At 68.2% G+C, this 22088-nt stretch overlaps 2 protein-coding genes across 2 annotated transcripts; one reads left to right on the top strand and one right to left on the bottom strand.

The window, feature by feature from the left end:
• The first annotated feature begins 777 nt into the window (after positions 1 to 777).
• On the top strand, positions 778 to 14298 carry RTKN (rhotekin). The gene is made up of 12 exons (XM_088057015.1): positions 778 to 1269; positions 6457 to 6650; positions 7068 to 7126; positions 7257 to 7310; positions 7394 to 7511; positions 8069 to 8293; positions 9365 to 9459; positions 10955 to 11061; positions 12049 to 12180; positions 12354 to 12519; positions 12947 to 13051; positions 13662 to 14298. The coding sequence occupies exons 1-12, from the start codon at positions 1165 to 1167 to the stop codon at positions 13958 to 13960; spliced, it is 1659 nt and encodes a 552-aa protein (XP_087913141.1). The 5' UTR covers positions 778 to 1164; the 3' UTR covers positions 13961 to 14298.
• A 145-nt stretch (positions 14299 to 14443) lies between these two features.
• On the bottom strand, positions 14444 to 19860 carry LOC106628553 (uncharacterized). Its single transcript, XM_088057014.1, has 13 exons — positions 19718 to 19860; positions 18443 to 18495; positions 18255 to 18367; positions 18106 to 18180; positions 17507 to 17641; positions 17290 to 17367; positions 16716 to 16867; positions 16577 to 16631; positions 16177 to 16251; positions 15968 to 16076; positions 15041 to 15891; positions 14717 to 14762; positions 14444 to 14628 (listed from the first exon to the last, which is right to left on the bottom strand). Exons 1-13 carry the CDS (start codon positions 19801 to 19803, stop codon positions 14528 to 14530), a joined length of 1929 nt encoding a protein of 642 aa, XP_087913140.1. The 5' UTR covers positions 19804 to 19860; the 3' UTR covers positions 14444 to 14527.
• Positions 19861 to 22088: the final 2228 nt, after the last annotated feature.

The raw sequence follows: 22088 nt of genomic DNA, 5'->3' as shown, positions 1-22088 counted from the left end.
CAAAAACCCATTGATCCCCACAAAAACCCATTGATCCACACAAAAACCCATTGATCCCCACAAAAACCCCATCCAGCCCCACAGAAACCCATTGGTCCCCACCAAAACCCCTCCAGCCCCACAAAAATCCCCTCCCTCCACACAAAAACCCCTCCAGCCCCACAAAAACCTCATTGATCCACACAAAAACCCATTGATCCCCACAAAATCCCCATTGATCCCCACAAAAACCCATCCAGCCCCAAAAAAACCCATTGATCCACACAAAAACCCATTGATCCACACAAAAACCCATCCAGCCCCACAGAAACCCCATCCGGCCCCACAAAAATCTCTTCCCGGGATGTCCCCACGGTGCCCAGGGCAGGATTTGGCCACGAACTAAACACAAACCCCGGCCCAGCCCGGGGCAGAGCTGCTGCTCCCCACGGAAAGGACAAACGCGGGGACAGCTCACCCTGCCGGGTGTCACCTCTCGCCAGGTGACATCTCCAAAGGGCCCTTCCCACCCCCGTGGCTCCGGGATTTCGGGATTCCCGCTGGGGACACACAGATGTCACACACAGATGTCACACACGGGGATGTCACACACGGGGATGTCACACACGGAGACCCCCCCCGCCCCTCGCCCGCAGCTGCCGCTGTCCCGGGCCATTGTCCCGCCCGTGCCAGGAGCCGCCGGCACCGATCGCCACCGCCGCCCCCTCCCCTCCCCTCCCCGCGGGATCCCGGAGCTCTGCGGGGCCGGGAGAGGCGAGCCGGGATCTCCCCGTGCGTCCATCCCGGTGTTTCCCACCTGTTCCAGGTGCGCCCGAACCCGGGGGGGCTCCAGGGAGCGGCCCCGAACTCTGGGATTCCTTTGGCTCCCCCATCCCGGAGCGCCGGGACATCCTCGGGAACCCCCCGAAAGCTCCGGGACCCCGTGGGGCTCCCCCGGGATCCCTCGGAAGGCTCCAGAGGACCGGGAACACCGGGAACACCGGGAACACCGGGACCCCCACACAAAGCTGCGGCTCCCCGGGACTCCGGGACCCCCCGGGACTTCCCGGACCCCTCGGGAATCTCCGGACCCCGGGATCCCCCAAGAACCCTCCAGAAACCTCTGAACCCTTCGGACCTTCCGGACCCTCCGGGACCCCCCGGGACCCCCCGGGACCCCCTCCCATGTTCCGGCGGGACGAGCGCAGCGGCTCCACGGTGGCTCGGGGGTCATCGCTGGACATGGAACTGCGCCGGGGCCGCTGCTGCCCTCCGGTCCCGGCCTCGCAGGTACGGGAACACCGGGAACAGCGGGATCAGCCCGGGCAAGAAGCCACGGGGGCGGCCGCGACCGCTCCCTGCCCCCCGGGCCCCCCCCGGCCCGTCCCGCTGCCCCGGCCCAACTGGGAATTCCGGTGGGATCCGGTACAGCGGGAATCGCCCGCGCCCCCGGCACCCGACGGGGACTGGGAGGGACTGGGAGGGACTGGAGGTCGGGGAGGGGGGGTCCTGGTTCACCTGGGGGTCTTGGGGTACCCAGTGGGTGTGGGTGGGGTCCTGGCATCTTTAAAGGGGTCCCAGTACCCGGTCGCCGGGTGGGGTCCTGGTGGATACCGGGGTTCCCAGTTCAGCCAGTACCGGCTGTATTTTGGGGGGTCTCGGTCCCCGGGGGGGGGTCTTGGTGGATACCGGGGTTCCCAGTTCAGCCAGTACCGGCTGTATTTTGGGGGGTCCCGGTCCCCGGGGGACCATTTCACCCGGTCCCAGCTGCCCACTGAGGGGTCCTGGCGGACTGGGGGGGGGTCCCAGTTCACCTGCTACACCCAAACTCGGGGGGCTCCGGTGCCCTTGGGGAGCCTGATGCACATTGGGAGGGGGGTCCCGGTGAATTTGGGGGGGTCCGGTGCATCCTGGGGTGTATCTGGTGCATTTTGAGGGTTCCTGGAGCACTTTTGGGGGTCCAAGTGGATACGGGGGGGGTCCCCGTCTTTCAGTACCAACCGCACTTGGCAGGTCGGGGTTCACTTGGGGGGGCTCCCGATCCACTCGGGCGTGCCTTGGCGCACTCTGAGGGGTCCTGGTGCACTTTGGGGGTCGTTCCGGGGCATTTGAGAGCATCGCGGAGCTCCCGGGGGAGGTCCCGGTGCACCCGGAGCAGCCTCGGTTCACTCGAGGGGGTGTCCCAGACCCAAACCCCGGTACACACCGGAGCTCCGGTTCGGTTCGGTTGGGGCGGTCCCGGTGCCCCGGGGTCTCACACACCCCCCCCCGCACCTCGCTTTCCCCCCAGCAGGGGGCGCCCCCCGCCCATTCCCGGTGTCCCGGAGCCCCGCGGGGGGGGCGGGGGGGACACGGAGGCGGCTCCTGGGAGAAGGGGGGGAAGGGGGGGGACACGGGGAATGGGGGACAGGGGGCGGGACAGGGGGCGGGGCCGCCCGCCGCTTCCTGTGCGCGATCGCGGCGGTGCGGGAGCGGCCGGAGGTACCGGAAATGGGGGGGGGGGGGGGGGGGGGGGGGGGGGGGGGGTGGGGGGGGGGGGGGCAGCGCCGCACCGAGGGGTGGGGGGCGCGGGGGGCGGGGTGGGGGGTGAAGGGGTCCCGGTGTCCGTCCGTTCCCCGTCTCCTCCTCCCCCGCCTCCTCCAGTGCCGTTCCCGGAGCCCCGTTCCGCACCCCCGGGCTGTGGTGTCCCCCGCTCCCCGCACCCCTTTTTCCGTCCCCGGTACCCCCAGACTCTGCACCCCGTCCTCTGCCTGTACCCCTTGTCCTGTCCCCCGTCCCCAGCACCCCAAACCCTGGAACCCCTTCCCCTGTGCACCCTCTGCCCGCCCCCCAGCTGGGCTCCACTCCCCTGCACCCCTAATCCCTTCCCTGCCCCCCAAACCCTGCCCCTCTTTTCCCATCCCCACACTCCATCTTGTCTCCTGCACCGCATTTTCTCCTCCCCTTCTCTGGTGCCCTGCACCCCAAACCCTGCACCCCAAACCCTGCACCCCAAACCCTGCACCCCAAACCCTGCACCCCAAACCAAATCCCCTCCCTGCACCCCAAACCCTGCACGCCAAGCCCTACACCCCAAACCCTGCACCCCAAACCAAATCCCCTCCCTGCACCCCCAACCCTGCACCCCAAACCCTACACCCCAAACCCTGCACCCCAAACCCAATCCCCTCCCTGCACCCCAAACCCCGCACCCCAAACCCTGCACCCCAAACCAAATCCCCTCCCTGCACCCCAAACCCGCACCCCAAACCCTTCATTTCCTCCCTGCACCCCAAACCCCGCACCCCAAACCCTTCATTCCCTCCCTGCCCCTAATCTCCTCCCTGCACCCCAAACCCTGCATCCCAAACCCCGCACCCCATTCTGCCCCCATTATCCCGTCCCTGCACCTCCTCCCCTCCCCGCACCCCATTCCTGCACCCCAAACCCCATCCTCTGCACCCCACCTTGTCCCCTGCACCCCTTCCCTGACCCCTTATCCCCCAACCCTGCACCCCAAACCCTACACCCCAAACTCTGCATTCCCTCCCTGCCCCAAATCCCCTCCCTCTAGCCCAAACCCTGCACCCCAAACCCAGTCCCCTCCCTGCACCCCAAACCCTGCGTTCCTTCCCTGCCCCAAATCCCCTCCCTGCACCCCAAACCCTGCACCCCAAACCCTACACCCCAAACCCTGCACCCCAAACCAAATCCCCTCCCTGCACCCCCAACCCTGCACCCCAAACCCTACACCCCAAACCCTGCACCCCAAACCCAATCCCCTCCCTGCACCCCAAACCCCGCACCCCAAACCCTGCACCCCAAACCAAATCCCCTCCCTGCACCCCAAACCCGCACCCCAAACCCTTCATTTCCTCCCTGCACCCCAAACCCCGCACCCCAAACCCTTCATTCCCTCCCTGCCCCTAATCTCCTCCCTGCACCCCAAACCCTGCATCCCAAACCCCGCACCCCATTCTGCCCCCATTATCCCGTCCCTGCACCCCCTCCCCTCCCCGCACCCCATTCCTGCACCCCAAACCCCATCCTCTGCACCCCACCTTGTCCCCTGCACCCCTTCCCTGACCCCTTATCCCCCAACCCTGCACCCCAAACCCTACACCCCAAACTCTGCATTCCCTCCCTGCCCCAAATCCCCTCCCTCTAGCCCAAACCCTGCACCCCAAACCCAGTCCCCTCCCTGCACCCCAAACCCTGCGTTCCTTCCCTGCCCCAAATCCCCTCCCTGCACCCCAAACCCCGCACCCCATCCCTTCCCTTGCCCGCCCCCATACCCTCTCCCCTCACCCCAAATCTTCCCCTTCCTGCCCCCCAAATTCATCCGCCCCTCCTCACGCCCCAAACCCAACCCACCTCATCCCAACCCCCCTTTCCCGTCCCCCCCGCCCCCGCTGCCCTTTCCCGCACAGTCCCCCCCTTGTTCCCTGCCGGGGGGCGGCGATTTGGGGTGGGCACGTGGACGCCCCCTCCCCCAGATTCCAGGGAGGGGCCCCAACCCTTGGGGAGCCCCCCGAATTCCCGGGGGAGAGCCATCAAAAACCCCTTTTCTCCCCGCAGCCCCCCCCCACCCCGCCCCCCCCTACACCCCAGCTCTGGATGCGGCGGGACCCCCTTGGGGGGATTTGGGGGGACCCCCCAAAATAGCTGGGGGGGTCCCGGGGGTCCCGGTGGAGGTGGGGGGGGGGCGCCGGCTGCGGATCCTGGAGGATCTCAACATGCTCTACATCCGCCAGATCGCCGCCAGCATCCAGGTGGGAATTTTGGGGGGATCCCCCCCCCCCGACTCCAAATCCGGGATCCCCCCCTGGCCACCCCCACCCCCACCCCGGATCCCGGGAAATCGGGGGGTCCCGGGGGGTCCCGGGGGATCCCGGGGGTCCTGGGGAAGATGGAATTCGCTTCTCATCCCAAGGGATTCACCCCCTTAAGAGCCCCCCGAGACCACGAGAGGGGGGGATTTGGGGGGGGGCTCCCGCTCCCCCCGTTTCCAGCGGGGGGTTATTTATAGGTGATGACGTCACTGGAGGGGGTGGGGGGGGACAGGGGCGGGATCGGGATCGGGATCGGGATCGGGATCGGGATCGGGATGGAGGAGCAGGAGGTACCGGGAAGGAGCTGGGGGGCTCAGGAAGGTCGGTTGGGGGGGCGCCTGCTGGGAAATTTGGGGGTGCTCGATGAATCCGGGGGGTTTGTGGGGTGCGCGATGGATCCGTGGGGTATCCGTGGGGTGCAGGAGGAGTTTGGGGCGGGTGTGGTAAATCTGTGGGGTGCATGGCACGGTTGTGGGGTGCAGGATGGATCTGTGGGGTGCGGGGTGAGGTTTTTGGGGTGCAGGATGGATCTGTGGGGTGCGGGGTGAGGTTTTTGGGGTGCAGGATGGATCTGTGGGGTGCGGGGTGAGGTTTTTGGGGTGCAGGATGGATCTGTGGGGTGCGGGGTGAGGTTTTTGGGGTGCAGGATGGATCTGGGGGGTGCGGGGTGAGGTTTTTGGGGTGCAGGATGGATCTGTGGGGTGCGGGGTGAGGTTTTTGGGGTGCAGGATGGATCTGTGGGGCTCCTGGTTCCCCCGTGGGGTGCAGGATGGACCTGTGGGGTGCGTGGCTGTGCCGTGGGGTCCGTGATGCGTTTTTGGGGTGCGCGGTTCGCTTTTGGGGGTTCACGGATTCCCCGCGGGGTTCATGATGTGTCCGTGGGGTTCCTGATAAATCTGTGGGGTACCCGATGTGTTTGTGGGGCGCTTGGTAAAGCCAAATAACGCACGGTAAATGCACGGCCGGGACCCCCAAAAAGCTCTGGGACCCTCTAAACTGCTGTGGGACACCCCCAAACCGCTGTGGGACCCCTCAAACCGCTGTGGGACCCCTCAAACCGCTGTGGGACCCCCCAAACCGCTGTGGGACCCCTCAAACCGCTGTGGGACCCCTCAAACCGCTGTGGGATCCCCCAAACCGCTCTGGGACCTCCCAAACCGCTCGGGGACCCCCCCAAACCACTGTGGGACCTCCCAAACCACCGTGCGACCCCCCAAACCGCTGTGGGACCCCCCCGTGTGTGTGCAGGGCTGGGACCCCCGGGGGGCGTGTGGGTTGGGGGCTCCCTGGGTCCCCCGGGCCCGGCAGGTGCCCCAACCCCACATTTTCCCCCAGACCCTCTTGAACCCCAAATGTGGGAGCAGCCGGAGCTGCTGTGGGTCCGGGAGGGGTTTTGGGGACCCCCTGACCCTCCAAATGTCCCCACTGTCAAGAGCTGGAGCTGCTGTGGGTGCGGGAGGGGTTTTGGGGACCCCCTGAGCCCCGAAATGTGCCCGTTGTCAGGAGCCGGAGCTGCAGCGGGTGCGGGAGGGGTTTTGGGGACCCCCTGAGCCCCGAAATGTGCCCGTTGTCAGGAGCCGGAGCTGCAGCGGGCTCTGGAGCGGGCGCTGCGGGTGCGGGAGGGGTTTTGGGGACCCCCTGAGCCCCGAAATGTGCCCGTTGTCAGGAGCCGGAGCTGCAGCGGGCTCTGGAGCGGGCGCTGCGGGTGCGGGAGGGGGCTCGGCGGCTCCTCCCCGCCTGCAGCCGGCCCGAGCAGGCGCTGGAGACCACCAAGACCCTGGTGCTGTGCGACGCCAGGGTGGTCGCGGCCGGGGGGGAGCTGCAGCGGCGCCAGGAGGCCCGGCTGAGGGGGGCCCGGCGGTGAGGAACCCCGAAAATAACCGGGGGAGGGCATGGTTGGGACCCCCCAAATCCCGGGGAGGGCGCCCTATGGAGCCCCGAAACTGGAGAACCCCAAAACGCGGGGGGTTCGGGGGTACCCCATGGAGGGAGTGGTGGGGTGGGGAGGGTCCCCCAAAACTTAAGGAAGGGGTTTGAGGGCGCCATAGGGGGTGTGTGCACCCCAAAACCTGTGGGGGACACGAGGGGGACACGGCAGCGGGGGAGAAACCCCAAAATGCAGGGGTGGGATGAGACCCTGCGGGGGCTGCAGCAAGTGAGGGACACCCCGAAATTTGGGGGAGGGGGGATGGGGAAATCGAGAGGGGCGCAGCTGCGGCAGGGGGCACCCCAAAAACCCGGGGGGAGCTTTGCTGACCCCCTCCCGCCCCCCCGCAGCCCCTCGGGTGCCGGCGGGGCTGAGCGGGTGCCGTGCCGAGGCACCGTCTGCATCTCAGGTATGGGGGGGTCCCGGGGGGGCCTTGGGGAGGGGGAACCCCATCTTCTCTGCTTGCCCCCCCCCCAGGACACCGCATTTGCGGTCTGGGGGTGTCTCAGGGGGTCTCACCCCCCTCCTCTTCCCCCCAGATTTGCGCATCCCGCTGATGTGGAAGGACACCGAGTACTTCAGGAACAAGGGGGGTGAGTTTTGGGGTGCCGGGGGTGCCCCCTTTCCCCGTGACGCCCTCTGGGACCCCCGCCCTGACCCCGCGGTGCCCCCCCAGAGCTGCACCGCTGTGCCGTGTTCCTGCTGCTGCAGGTGGGGGCCGAGATCCACGACACCCCCACGGTGCTGGTGGACCGGACCCTCACCGACATCTGCTTCGAGGGCGCCGTGCTCTTGTGAGTGGGGGGCACGGGACCCCCCCCCGGCACCCCACACCCCTCCCGGGGGACCCTGACACCCCCCTACGGGCACCTTCACACCCCTATATCCCCCCATGGGACCCCTGAGCTTCTCCATGGGACCCCGAGCACCCCAATGCGCCCCCGTGGGACCCCTGCCACCCCCCAGGGACCCCATATCACCCCCACACCCCCCCATGGGACCCCTGCCCCCTCTCCAGGGGACCCCTGCCACCCCCCATGGGACCCCTGATCCCTCCCACGGGACCCCTGGTCACCCCCACACCCCCCATGGGACCCCTGCCACCACCAAACCCCCCCTGGGGACCCCTGCCCCCTCTCCAGGGGACCCCTGACCCCCCCTCTGATCGCTTCGGGGGGTGACCGCTGCCCTCCCTGGGGACCCTCAGACACCCCTGCCCCCCTCGGGAGACCCCTGCCCACCCCTGCGAGGGATCCCCGCCCCTCTGGGACCCCCTTACCGTGTCCCCAGCATCCGTGGGGTGACCGTGGGGGTGTCCCCCGCCGGCTCTGACCCCTCTGTGCCCCCCCAGCTCGGAGGCGGGCCCCGATTTCGAGCTGAAGGTGGAGCTGTACAGCGCGGGGCTGCCGGGCGGGGGGGCGCAGGGCAGCACCCCCAAAAAGCTGGCCACGCGTCTCAGCACCTCCCTGGGCCGCTCCTCGGGGCGCCGGGCACGGGCGGCCATGGAGGGGGGGCCCGGCAGCCCCCCGGGAACCGGGGGCGGGGGAGCACTGCTGCGCCCACCGCCCGGTGTCCCGTGAGTACATCCTGTGTCCCCTCCATGTCCCCTGTGTGCCCCTCTGTGTGTCCCCCACGTCCCCCTGTGTGCCCCCCTGTGCCCCCCGTGTGTCCCCCGTGTCCCCCATGTGCCTCTTGTGTGCCCCCCATGTGCCTCTTGTGTGCCCCCCATGTCCCTCCTGTGTCCCCCGTGTCCCCCATGTGCCCCTTGTGTGCCCCCCATGTGCCCCTTGTGTGCCCCCCATGTGCCCCTTGTGTGCCCCCCATGTCCCCCTGTGTGCCCCTTGTGTGCCCCCCGTGTGCCCCCCGTGTCCCCCATGTGCCCCTTGTGTGCCCCCCATGTGCCACTTGTGTGCCCCCCATGTCCCCTCCTGTGTCCCCCGTGTCCCCCATGTGCCCCTTGTGTGCCCCCCATGTTCCTCTTGTGTGCCCCCCATGTCCCCCTGTGCCCCCCCCATGTCCCCCCTGTGCCCCCCGTGTCCCCCATGTGCCCCTTGTGTGCCCCCCATGTGCCCCTTGTGTCCCCCCCACTTCCCCCTGTGTGCCCCTTGTGTGCCCCCCGTGTGCCCCCCGTGTCCCCCATGTGCCCCTTGTGTGCCCCCCATGTGCCCCTTGTGTGCCCCCCATGTGCCCCTTGTGTGCCCCCCTTGTGCCCCTTGTCTGCCCCCCATCTCCTCCCTGAGCCCCCCGTGTCTCCTATGAGCCCCTTGTGTGCCCCCCATGTGCCCCTTGTGTGCCACCCTTGTCCCCCCTGTGCCCCCCGTGTCCCCCATGTCTGCCCTGTGTTGTCCCCTGTGCCCCCTATGTCCCCCCTGTGTGCCCCTTGTGCCCCGCTGTGTACCCCATGTGCCCCCCATGTCCCCCCCCTGTGCCCCGTGTGTGTCCCCCTGTGTCCCCAGACCCCCCCCACCCTCCCCCTGACCCCTCAATTTCCCCCCTGATCCCCCACAGGCATCTCCAGTCCTGGCACACAGCCCCTGTGCCCCCCGTGACCCCCCCATGTCCCCGCCATGTCCCCAAGTGTCCCCAGTCCTGGCCCACAGTCCCTGTGCCCCCCGTGACCCCCCCCATGTCCCCCCCATGTCCCCAGGTGTCCCCGGTTCCAGCTCCTGGCCCACGCCGCTCTGTCCCTGGCCCAGGTGCACGACGGGTTCCGCACCCACGACCTCGTCATCGCCGCCGACGGTCAGTGGGGGCACCCCAAAACTCCCCATGGTGCCCCAAAACACCCCAAAACTCCCCATGGCACCCTAAAACACCCCATAACACCCCATGGCATCCCAAAACTCCCCATGGTGCCCCAAAACACCCCAAAACTCCCCATGGCACCCTAAAACACCCCAAAACACCCCATGGTACCCCAAAACACACCATGGCACCCTGTAACACCCCAAAACTCCCCATGGTACCCCAAAACACCCCACGGTACCCCAAAACACCCCATAACACCCCATGGCATCCCAAAACACCCCATGGTACCCCAAAACACCCCAGGGCACCCTAAAACACCCCAAAACACCCCACGGTACCCCAAAACACACCATGGCACCCTGTAACACCCCAAAACTCCCCACGGTACCCCAAAACACCCCATGGCACCCTAAAACACCCCAAAACACCCCACGGTACCCCAAAACACACCATGGCACCCTGTAACACCCCAAAACTCCCCACGGTACCCCAAAACACCCCATGGCACCCTAAAACACCCCAAAACACCCCATGGTACCCCAAAACACACCATGGCACCCTGTAACACCCCAAAACTCCCCATGGTACCCCATAACACCCCAAAATCACTCCACAGCATCCCATGGTACCCCGTAACATGGGCAATGGGGCTGGAACAGGTGGGGACGGTCTGGGGGTCCTGAGGGGGATCTTTGGGGTCCTGGAAGGGTGTGGGGTCTGTGTCCCCAGAGCAGAGCCCCTGCTGGGTGGGTTTGGGGTGGTTTGGGGTGGGTTTGGGGTGGGTTTGGGGTTGGTTTGGGGTGGGTTTGGGGTGGGTTTGGGGTGGTTTAGGGTTGGTTTGGGGTGGGTTTGGGGTGGTTTAGGGTCGGTTTGGGGTGGGTTTGGGGTGGGTTTGGGGTGGGTTTGGGGTGGTTTGGGGTGGGTTTGGGGTGGTTTGGGGTGGTTTGGGGTGGTTTGGGGTGGGTTTGGGGTGGTTTGGGGTGGGTTTGGGGTGGGTTGGGGGTGGGTTGGGGGTGGTTTGGGGTGGGTTTGGGGTGGGTTTGGGGTGGTTTGGGGTGGGTTTGGGGTCAGTTTAATGTGGTTTGGGGTGGGTTTTGGGTGGTTTGGGGTTGGTCTGGGGTGGTTTGGGGTGGGTTTGGGGTGGTTTGGGGTGGGTTTGGGGTGGTTTGGGGTGGTTTAGGGTCAGTTTGGGGTGGGTTTGGGGTGGTTTGGGGTGGTTTGGGGTGGGTTTGGGGTGGTTTGGGGTGGGTTTGGGGTGGTTTGGGGTGGTTTGGGGTGGTTTGGGGTGGGTTTGGGGTGGTTTAGGGTCAGTTTGGGGTGGGTTTGGGGTGTGTTTGGGGTGGTTTGGGTGGGTTTGGGGTTGGTTTGGGGTGGGTTTGGGGTCAGTTTGATGTGGTTTGGGGTTGGTTTGGGGTGGTTTGGGTGGGTTTGGGGTCAGTTTGATGTGGTTTGGGGTGGGTTTGGGGTCCATGTCCCCGTGTCCCCCCAGAGCAGAGCCCCTGCTGGGTGCCCCTATATGGCCGCATGTGTTGTCGCCTGGCGGCCAGGCCGAGCTGCGTGGACACCCCCGCGGCCACCGGGACACTGCGGCTGCAGGTGAGGGACGGGATCGGGATCGGGAATGGGAACGGGATCGGGATTGGGATCGGGAGAGAGGGGTGGGATTGGGGATGGGATGTGTTAACACTGCCGTGGTAAAGGGGACACTGCGGCTGTAGGTGAGGGACGGGATCGGGAACGGGATTGGGATTGGGACTGGGATCGGGAATGGGATTGGGAGAGAGGGATGGGATAGAGAAATGGGGTAGAAAAGTGGGATATAGGGATGGGATGGAGGGATGGGATAGAGAGAATGGGATCAGGAATGGGATAGAGGGATGGGCTGGGTTAACAACCCTGTGGGACCAGGGACCCTGAAGCTGCAGGTGACGGGGGATTGGGATTTGGGATCGGGATGTGAGGATGGAGAAAGGTGTGAGAAGGGGATGGGAACAGGGATGGAAATGGAGAGAGGGACAGGGATGGGGATAGGGCTGGGACAGGGACAAAGATGGGAGCAGGACAGGGACAGGGACAGGGACAGGGATGGGAACGGGAGTGAGGACAAGGATGGGGCAGGAATGGGGTCAGGATGGGGATGGGAGCAGGCACAGGGACAAGGACAGCGATGGGGATGGACAAGGATGGAGATGGGGACACAGATGGGGGGGATGGACAGAGAAATGGGGACACGGATGAGAGCAGGACAGGGACGGGGACAAAGGTGGACATGGGATGTGGTCAGACGGAGGACAGGGACAGTGACATGGATGGGGACAAGAATGGGGACAGACACAAGGGGTAGGACGGAGCTGGGAAGGGACAAGAAGAGGTACAAGGGACGGGAATGGGTTGGGAAGAGAATGGGACAGGGACAGTGACAGGGATGGGGACAGGGATGGGGACAGGGATGGGGCCAGGATCTCACCCGTGCCCACCAGGACTGCTGGGGATGGAGCTGGGGGTACCCGTGTGCTGGGGACGGGCGCAGACTCTGGGGCTGCTCACCCCGGGGTGCTGACGGCTCCGGGGGTCTCGGCACAGGCTCCAGGGGCTGAGGGGCCGAGCGGGCCCCCCCTGTTCTGTGTCCTGCGGGGCCCTGGGCTGCTCTGCTACGGCAGCGCTGGCGAGGCCGAGGCAGGGCAGGAGCCCACCCTCACCATCGCTGTCACCAAGGTACGGGGACACGGGAGGCTCCGGGGGGCTCCTGGGGGCTCTGGGGGGCTCTGGGGGTGCTCTTTGGGGGATGGAGGGGACAGGGCAGGGGAGAAAGGGGGGCTGTGTGGGGCTTGGGGTGGTTTCTGGGGTTTCTGGGTGCTGTGGGGCTCCAAGGTGTGCCGGTGCCGCAGGACACGCGGGTACGCGCGGTGGAGTCGGGGGGCAGCGGGCAGCCCCCCGGGGTGGCCGTCACCAACCGGCTGGGCGGGGAGGAGGTGACACACGCGCTGCTGGCCGAGAGCGAGGCCGAGGCTCAGCGCTGGCTCGAAGCCTTCGGGCAGCACCTCTACGATTTGGGTGAGCCGGGACCCCCGAAACCCCCTACCCCAGAGCTTTGGGAACCCCCCCATCATCCCTGTGGGATCCCCCCCCCCCACCATCCCTGGGGAATCTCCCCCCCCCCATCCCTGTGGGATCTGCCCCCATCATCCCTGTGGGATCCCCCCATCATCACTGTGGGATCCCCCCATTCCCAAGGGCCCTCCCAGCACTGTGGGACGCTGTCCCAGTTAAAGGGCCACAAGTGGGACACCCCCATCCCTGTGGGACCCCCACCCTGCCAGTACCCCATCCCTGTGGGACCCCCATCACCCCAAGACCCCCAAGGCAGTGGGACCCCAGTCGTGAGAGCACCCCCATTCCCGTGAGACCCCCCCCCCATCCAACGGGACCCCCATCCCAGCTCAATCCCCGTCCCGGGGGGGCTCTGTCCCTGTCCCCCCAGCCCAGTGGAAGCAGTGCTGTGAGGAGCTGATGCGGATCGAGGAGCCCCCCCCGCGCCGCCCCCCGGCCCCGCTGCCCCCCCAGGGCTCCCTCTACCACCAGACGGGTGAGTGGGGCCGGGGGGGTGGGGGGGCTGGGGGGGGGGGGCTCTGCTCTGTCTCCCCCTCTCTGCTCTCTGCTCGCTCCCTAACGCTGCTCTTCTCGCTGTCCCCCGCACTCTGTGCCCCCTCCCCATTTCTGTCCCCCCATTTCTGTCCCCCCATTTCTGTCCCCCCATTTCTGTCCCCACGTTTCTTTCCTGCCGCTCTGCCGCCCCCCCCTCCCGCACCCCCCCAGCCCCGCCGGGCCCCCCCGGGACCCCCCCGGGCGAGGGGCTCCTGCTGCAGGAGAATGTCTCAGCCGAGATCCGGGCGCTGCTCAGCTCCTACTACAGCGACAGGTGACGGGGGGGGGACACGGGGGGGACCCCCAGACAGCCCCCCCAAAACCGCCACAGCACCCCCAGAATGGCCGTGGGGACTGGGGGGGGCAGGAAGGGACCCCCAAACCCCCACACCGCCAGTGAGGGGGTCCATGGGGAGCTGGGGGGGCACTGGGTGTAGTAGGGGGGGCTTTCACAGCCCCCACCCCACGGCACAGCAGCGGGGGGGGGGGTCCGGGGAGGGTCTGGGGACACCCCTGACCCACCGTGACCCCCCTTTTTCCCCCCTCCCCAGCTATTGACCCCTCGGATGACATCGCGGCGGTGACCGACATCCTGACCCGGCACGGGGGGGCTCCCCGTGCGCCGGGACCCCCCCCGTGGCTGTCGCTGTTTGAGGGGCCCCCCCTGCGCAGCCCCAGCCCCCCCCGCCGGGGCCGACCCCGCACGCTGTCCCTCGACGCCCGGCTCAGCACCCTAAAGGGTCGGGGGGGTCCCCCAAAACCCCCCCACTCCAGCTCCTCCAGCAGCGGCAGCAGCAGCCCAGGGCCCCCCCAGCGCGACCCCCCCAGACCCCTCCAGTCCCGGGTCTGACCCCCAGAACCTGGGGACACGGGGGGGGCAGGGGGGGGATGGACCCCCTGCGGGCTCCCAGCTTCTGTTTTTGGGGAGAAACTGGAATTTTTGCCCCTCCCCATTCTGGGGGGGGGCTCAGGGCTAAACTCCAAAAAGTGGGGGGGGAGGGGGGTTCCCCTCCCCCACCACAGGGTGGGTGCTCAGGGTTTAACCCGGGGGGGACACAGAGCCCCCCCAGCTCTGCTTTCCCTCACCTCTAACCCGGGGGGGGGACACAACCCCCACCCCCCCGGCAGGCCCCTCCCCCTCATTAATAATATTCACTAATAATTTGCATTAAAATTTATTTAACAGCTGCTGTGTGTGCTTTTGGGGGGAGGGGGGGTGGGTGGGAGGTGGGGGGGGGGTCCCTGTGCCCTGGTGGGGGGGTCTGGGGGTGCTGCCCCCTCCCCCAAGCTGCTCATTTGGGGTGCAAGTGGGGGGGGGGGAGGCTGTGCTGGGGGGTGAGCGGGGGAGGGGCGCCCATCCTGGGTGCCATAAAGGTGATCCCCCCCAAAAAAGGAGGTGCTGCCCTCCCCCCCCCCGCTACACAGCATGGGGGGAGAGGTCCTCGTCCTCGGTGGGGGGGCTGGGGCCCCCCAAAAGCGGCGGGTGGGGGGCGTCACGGGCCAGCAGCAGCGCGAAGCCTGGGGGGAGAGCAGGGGTGAGACGGGGAGGGGGGTCTGGGAGGGGTTGGGGGTGATTTGGGGGGCTTACGGGGGAATTTTGGGGTACCTGGAGTGGCTTTATGCAGGACGGGGCTCTCGCTGGGCCCATCCCCCTGTAAAAAGTGGGGGGGAGCTGAGGGGTCTCTGCGGCCCCGCTCCACTCACAGGGGGACCCCACCCCACCTCCCATCCTGCCCCCCCTCTCCAGAACCGTCCCAACCCCCAGAACCAGCCCGCAGGCTCGTGTGTTCCCCTCCTGACCCCCAGCCCCAAAACCTGCAGCCCCCCCAGCCCCCGCGCCCCCCATCACCCACATCACATAAACCCTGAACCCCATCTGGGCCCCCCGCATTTCCCCCAGCCCCACATCGCCCCCAGACCCTCCCCGTACCTGCCCGGGGAGGGGTCTCGGCTCCCAGGGGGTCTCCCAGCCCCCCCCTTCGTGCCCCCCGATTCCATTGCGCCCCAAATCCTGGGGGTCCCGCAGCGGGCGGGGGGGGCCGGGGCTGTGCGGGGGGGGCCCGGCCGGGGGTATTGGGGACCCCTCTCTCGGGCTGGGGACATCCTCAATCAGTGGCCCCAGAGCTTCCCATGCTGGGGGGCTGGGGAGGGGGGGAGTGTCCGGGTGGGACCCCTCCTCATCCCGGGAGGGGCTGGGGGGAGACCCCAAGCCGGGAGTGCTGGGAGGAGAGAGGGGCTGTACCCCACAAGTGCTTTCAGAAGACCCCGAGCCAGAAGAGACAGGGGGAACCCCCAGCCGGGGAGGGGTCCCGGGCATGGCAGGGGGGGACCCTGACCTGCTGGTGGCAAAATTGGGGGTCCCCAGGGTGGCGGAGGGAGGGGTCCCTGTTCCCAGGGGGCTGGAGGGGGTCCCAGCGGTGGCACATTGGGGGGTGCCCATCACCACGGGGCTGGGGGGGCTCCTTGGGGGGGCAGAGGGAGGGGTCCCTGTCCCCACAGGACTGGTGGCATGGGGGGACCCTGCTCGGGCCGGGCTGGGGGGCGTCCCCAGAGCGGCAGAGGGAGGGGGGCCCCTCCCCACGGGGCTGGTGGGGGTCCCGGTGGTGGCGGGGTCCCTTCCCGCGGGGCCGGGGGGCAGAGGCGGCGGCGGCCGCCGGGGGCGGGGGGGCGGTGCCCCCCCGGAGGCTCCGGGCGGGGGGGTCTGGAGGGGCTCCGGCCGGCGGAAGATGAAGGCGGATTCCGTCAGGCTGCGCTGGTACCGCAGGAAAGGCCGACGAGCACCTGGCGGGGACGGGGTGGGGTCAGCAGGGACCCCCCAGAACCCCCCCGTGCCCCCCAACCCTTCCATGCCACCCACCGGGGGTGCTGCCGGGCAGGGGGGATGCGGACGTGGAGCCCGAGCGTTCCCGCTGCCGAAAGAATTCCCGGGGGTTCTCTGTGCGCTGGGAGACGAGGATTGCGGCTTCCTGCGGGATCGGGGGGGTTCAGCGGGGCTGCGGCTCCACGGCGGGACCAGCGGCCCGCCCCGTGCCCCGGGGGAAGGGAAGGACCCGTCCCGGTACTCACGGCCGCAGTGCCGCTGAGCCCGGTGCGACCTCCGCGCTCCCGCTCGGCCGCCTCCTGCTCCCGCTGCTGCTGCTCCTGCGGGACACGGCAAACACGGATCCCTCAGGATGCGATGGAGCTCTGGCTGCCCTGGGAGAGAACCCTCGCACATCCCCAGGTTACACCCTCCTGTTTTCCTTTTGATGGATCTCCTGGGATGAAGCCCTTCAGATCCCCCAGGAGAGACACCTAAAATCACCCCTCGGATCCCCTGGGATTGACCCCCTAAACGCCCCTGGGACGGGACTCCCTGGGATGAACGCCCTGGATCCTGCTGGGCTGGAGCCCCCGCGTGTCCCAGGACAGACCCCTTCGATCCCCCTGAGACCCCCTCCCCAATTCCAGCCCCCTTCCCGCTCACCCATCGCTCCTGCTCCTTCCTCCGCTCCTCCGCGTCCAGCCGCGCCTGCTCCTGCCTGCGGGAGGGGTGACAGAGATGGGATGGAACACGGATGGGATATGGGGATGGGACAGGGCTGGAGCCCAGCCTTGCCCCTCACCGCCGCTCCTCGATGAGCCTCTCCCGTTCCTGCAGCCGCCGCTCCCGCTCCGCCGCCTGCAGCCGCTCCTCCTCCATGCGCTCCCTCTCCCAGCGCCGCCGCTGCTCCCGCTCCCGCTGCCGCTCCTGCTCCTTCCGCTGCTGCTCCTCGCGCTGCGAACGCACCGGGATCGGCACCGGGAACCCACCGGCCCCAGGGTCCCGCTGCCGTTGGTACCGGCACCGGCACCGGGACCCCGCCACACTTCACACTGGGACTGTCCCAGCCTCGGTACCGGCACCGGGACCCCACCGAGGTCCACACCAGCACCCCCCCGGTCTCGGCACCGGGACTGTGACCCCCACTGGTATCGGCAGTGGGACCCCCGCCGCGACAGCACCGGGACCCCCACGGACCTCAGCTCTGGGGCCGGGACCCCACAGCACCCCAGACCGGGACTGGGACCCCCACCAAGCTCGGCACTGGGACCCCTGGGCTCAGCCCCTGGCAACCTCAGCTCGAGGCAGCAGCTGTGACCCCACCCCCGGGATTCCGGGGGACCCCCCAGCCCTTCCCCAGCCCCCCGACCCCTCACCTCAGCCTGTTCCCAGAAGGAATCGCGCTGGGTGCGCTGCAGCTCCAGTGCTGGGTTGGTCTTGCGGTAGTTGGTTCCCTTGGGGAGCACAGGGGGGTCAGGGTGGGATCCCCAAAACCCCCTGGAGACCCCCGGGAAGGGCGAGCAAGCACCCATCGCCCCCCAAATGCCCTCCCCATTCCGGCAGGGACATGGCCCCAGCGGGACCCCCACTCACCACCAGCTCCGGGGTGTCCTGGGGGGTCCTCCTGGGTGGGCGAGGGGCGGGGGGCTCCAGCTGTGCCAGCACTCGGCGCAGCCCCTCCAGCGTCACCTCCTCGGAGCGGCGGGCGCTGATCACGGCCGTGGCCTCCTGCCACCGGGATTGGGACCGTGTCACCCCTCCCACACCCCCCAACCCCCGCAGGGATCCTCACTCCCCGGGGAACCTCGGCTCGATTCCCTTGGACGTGTCAGATGTGGGACTGGATCCAGATGTGGGGCAGGATCCAGATGTGGGGCCGGATCCAGATCCCGGGCGCAGACAGATGAGCGGAAGCTGTTCCGGGGGATGGGGAGGGCAGGACCCCCCCCGTCAGGACGGGGTTGGGGGTGGGGAAGGGATCCCAACCACAGCTCCGGCGCGGCGGCCAAGACTGGGAGCACTGGGAAAGCGGCGGCTGAGTCAGCAGCGCCAGGAATGCGCCCCGGCACAGGCAAAGGTCGGGGTGGCGGGATGGGGGGGGACAGGGGAGGTAGGAATGGGTAATATTGGGGGGGTAAAGACCCCGACACACCCCCCCAGCACCCACCGAGGGCTCCGTGCCCCCCACTCACCCTGAAGAAGCTCCGGATGGCCGGCAGGTGCCCGGCACACGCCGCCCGCTGCGATTCCGGCACATTTTCCCCCACCTGGCACCGCACCCATGGCTCAGCTCGGGGGGGTCCCATCCGGGGGTCCCCTCGAGTAGCCCCCCCGCACTCACCCAGCTGATAAGGACGATCCTGGGGGTGCCGGAACCGGGATCGGGGACCCGGCACAGCCCGTACATGACGCTGCCCACAGAGAATTTTCCAGCGAGCTCATCCGGCCCCCCGGCTGTAATGAGGAGGGGTCAGAGGGGGTGAACTCGGGGGACCCCCCAATATTCCCCGAAAACGTCGCTCCCGGTACCTCCGGAATCCAGGAGCTTGAGGTCGTGATGCTTCTCATAGCCAAAGACGGCCCTGGGGGGGAGAAGGGGGGTCAGGGGGGGGGTCGGGGTGGGGGGGATCAGAGCGGGTGGGGGGACCTGCCAGGCTTGGGCACCCCCCGTGTTCCCCCATGCCACCAGCTTGGGATGAATTCATGGAAGTGCCGCCGGCAGCATCCGCCCCCGGGACAATGGGAATGGGGGAGGCGCCGGGGCGGGCCCCCCCACCCCCAGCGACCCCCCTCCCCTCCATCGTGCGGGGGTGCCGGGACCCCCCGCCCGGGTCTGGGAGGGCTCAGGGGGCCCCATCCCGGCGGGACCCTCCCTCCCCCCCCCCCCCCCGGAGGCTCTGCCCCTCTTTGTTCCCGCGTGGCTCCGCTTCGGGACGCACGCGGGACAGGGCACGTCACGCATGTCACGGCATGTCGCGACAGGCTGCGGCGCCACATGGCGGGACAGAGCCCGGCACGCGGCCGGGCGGGCGCCGGGAGGAGCCGGAGCTGGAGCGGGTCCAGCCGCGCTCCGGGGGCAGAGGGCAATGGCCGGGTGGCCGGTGGCCGCGGTGACGGCCGGTCCCGTGACGCCGGGGGGCTGCCAGACCCATGAGCCTCGGTACCGTCGCCCCCCACCCCGGGATGGGGATTTTGGGGGACACCGACTCCGGCCCCCCGGCACCGAGGCTCATGGGTCTGGCAGCCCCCCGGCACCGAACTGGGGTCAGCTTGGGACCCCCAGGCCGTCCCGGGACCCGCGTCCTACCGGTGCGGCGGGGCAAACCCCCCCTCCCCGCCCCCCGTCCGGCCTCCCGCAAACCCCCCCGGGCCCGTCCTGCCCCCGCCCCTGGCGGCGGCGCCGCTCCCAGCCCGGCGGCACCGGGGGGGACCGGGCGGGGCGGGGCGAGACCGGGTGCGACTCCCGGTTCCCCGCGCGGCGGCGCACAGGGCTCAGTCCTGGGACACCCCCCGGCCGAGACCCCGGTGCGCCCCGGAGCCCCCGTCCCGGTGCCGGTAACGGTGCCTCTGGGCCCGCCCCCGACTCCCTGGCCCGTGCCGGTGCCTGTTCCTGCTCCCGGTCCTGTGTCCGGTGCCAGTCCCAGCGCCCGTTCCCAGTCTCGGTCCCCTCTTCCGTCCCCGGGTCCCTGTGCCGGCTCCTCATCCCCCGTGCCCTGTTCCCCGTCCTCCCTTCCGTCCCCGTTCCCGGTCTCCATTCCCGGCTCCCGTTCCCTCTCCCGGTGTCCCCCGCCCTCCCGTTCTCACCAGTCGGTCCCAGCCCGAGGGTTCCCCACGTCCTCCCGCGCCGCCAGCAGCGCCAGCCGGTACCGCTCCAGCCCCGGCCCCGCCATCCCGATCCCGGGGCCGATCCCGATCCCGATCCCGGGACCGCCGCCGCCGCCGCCCTGGGCCCGCCCCTCCCCCGCCCCCCCCCCGGCACTTTCCACCGCCCACGGGCGGCACCGGGCGGGGCGGGGGCGGGAGCGGCCGGGAGGCACCGGCGGCGCTGGGAGCGCTGGGGCGCGGGTGCCGGGCCTGGGTCCCCTACCGGGATGAGGATCCCGTACCGGGATGTGGATCCTGTACCGGGATGTGGATCCTGTACCGGGATGTGGATCCTGTACCGGGATGTGGGCGCTGTGCCAGGTTCCCATTCCGGGCTGTGGATGCGGGTTCCAGGATCCCAGGCTGGAATGCGTGTGGAGGTCCCGGGGTCCCGCAGCAGGACGTGAATGTCACACCAGGATGTGGGACAGGTCCCAGGGGCCCGCGCTGGGACCCGCGCCCGGGTCCGGCACTGGAATGAGGCTGCGGTGCCAGGCTCCCAGCCCAGGATGAGGGATCCCAGACTGGGATGTGGGTGCTGTGCCAGGGATCCCAAACTGGGATGTGGGTGCTGTGCCAGGGATCCCAGACTGGGATGGGGGTCCCTGTGCCAGGGATCCCAGTCTGGGATGGGGGTGCTATTCCAGGGATCCCAGTCTGGGATGGGGGTGCTATTCCAGGGATCCCAGTCTGGGATGGGGGTGCTATTCCAGGGATCCCAGTCTGGGATTTGGGTGCTGTGCCAGGATCTTGTGCCAGGATGAGGATCCCAGACTGGAACGTGGGCGCTGGGCTGGGATCGGGGTGCTGTGCCAGGACCAAGGAGAGGGTGTGTCCCCCCTTCCCCTTTTTGTCAGCCCTGTCCTTCCCCCCCTCCCTGGAGCCTCTCCCACCATTCCCTTTTTTCACCAGGATTTTGGGGGGCTGGAGGAGCCACCCCAGGCCATGAAGGGGTGGCAGGGCCTTCTCGGGGACATTCCCAGCCCAGCGCCTGGCCCGGCCCAGCCCCGCACAGCTCCTGTCCCAAAGCCTCTCCCATCGTTCCCTTATTTGGGCACCGCGACTGAAAAATCCCAAATCCCCAGGGAGGAAAAAAATGCTGGAAAATGGGATCTTGGGCCCGGCAAGAGGCCCAGGCCGGTGTGCGGCGAGCCCCGTCACCCCTGTCCCAGGGTCCCCAGTGTGACTGCTGCGGCTGCCGTTACTGGTGTCACTGGTTTCACTGGTGTTACTTTTTACTGGTGCCACTCTCACTGGTGTCACTGGTTTTGCTAGTACCACTGGTGCCACTGGTTTTACTGGTGTCACTGCTGTCATTGCTGTCACTGGTGTCAGTGATGTCACTGGTTTAGCTGGTGTTACTGGTGTCACTGGTTTTACTGGTGCCACCGGTTTCACTGGTGTGTGCCACTACTGGAACTGGTGCCGTTAGTGCCACTGGCACCACTGGTGTCACTGGTGTCACTGGTGTCACTGCTGTCACTGCTGTCACTGCAGTCATTGCTGTCACTGGTTTAGCTGGTGTAACTGGTGTCACTGGTTTTACTGGTGTGTGCCACTGCTGGAACTAGTGCCACTGGTGCCACTGGTGCCACTGGTGTCACTGGTGTCACTGCTGTCCCTGCTGTCACTGCTGTCACTGCTGTCACTGCAGTCATTGCTGTCACTGGTTTAGCTGGTGTAACTGGTGTCACTGGTTTTACTGGTGTGTGCCACTGCTGGAACTGGTGCCACTGGTGCCACTGGTGTCCCTGGTGTCGCTGCTATCGGTGGTGTCGCTGGTGCCACTGGTGTCGCCACTGTCACAGGTATTGCTGGTGTCACCGCTGTCACTGCTGTCACAGGTATTGCTGGTGTCACCGCTGTCACTGCTGTCACAGGTGTCGCTGCTGGCACTGCTGTCACCGCTGTCACTGCTGTCACAGGTGTCGCTGCTGTCACTGCTGTCACCGCTGTCACAGGTATCGCTGCTGTCACTGCTGTCACTGCTGTCACCGCTGTCACTGCTGTCACAGGTATCACTGCTGTCACCGCTGTCACTGCTGTCACAGGTATCGCTGCTGTCGCTGCTGTCACTGCTGTCACAGGTATCGCTGCTGTCGCTGCTGTCGCGACCCCGGCCCCCTCTCCCCCCTCCACGTGGGCGTGGCCTCACCGGGGGCGGGTCCCTTGGCCCCGCCCATGGGCGTGTCCCTCCCCGGGGGTGGGCGGGGCCCTGGGGGGGCCGTGCCGTCACGTGGCGGCGTGGCGCCCCCTGGCGGCGCTCCTTTGTCCGCGCGCGGGGCGGGGCGGAGGGGGCGTGGCCCGGCGG

Source organism: Pseudopodoces humilis, chromosome 6 (assembly GCF_049639895.1).
Source record: "Pseudopodoces humilis isolate 2021_Gansu_Grassland_sample_001 chromosome 6, ASM4963989v1, whole genome shotgun sequence".
NCBI classification, from domain to species: Eukaryota; Metazoa; Chordata; class Aves; order Passeriformes; family Paridae; genus Pseudopodoces; species Pseudopodoces humilis.
The sequence above is the reverse complement of the archived record's forward strand: the minus strand, read 5'-3'. Positions and strand labels throughout refer to the sequence as shown.

What these genes read in the sequence shown, in the direction of transcription:
- RTKN (XM_088057015.1), top strand. Translation starts at nt 1,165, where the DNA reads ATGTTCCGGCGGGACGAGCGCAGCGGCTCCACGGTGGCTCGGGGGTCA. An exon ending in CTCCGGTCCCGGCCTCGCAG is followed by an intron (nt 1,270 to 6,456) that starts GTACGGGAACAC and finishes GCCCGTTGTCAG; the next exon opens with GAGCCGGAGCTGCAGCGGGC. An exon ending in CGCCCACCGCCCGGTGTCCC is followed by an intron (nt 8,294 to 9,364) that starts GTGAGTACATCC and finishes CCATGTCCCCAG; the next exon opens with GTGTCCCCGGTTCCAGCTCC.
- LOC106628553 (XM_088057014.1), bottom strand. Translation starts at nt 19,803, where the DNA reads ATGGCGGGGCCGGGGCTGGAGCGGTACCGGCTGGCGCTGCTGGCGGCG. An exon ending in GGAAGGAGCAGGAGCGATGG is followed by an intron (nt 16,252 to 16,576) that starts GTGAGCGGGAAG and finishes CGTGTCCCGCAG; the next exon opens with GAGCAGCAGCAGCGGGAGCA. An exon ending in CCTGCCCGGCAGCACCCCCG is followed by an intron (nt 15,892 to 15,967) that starts GTGGGTGGCATG and finishes CGTCCCCGCCAG; the next exon opens with GTGCTCGTCGGCCTTTCCTG.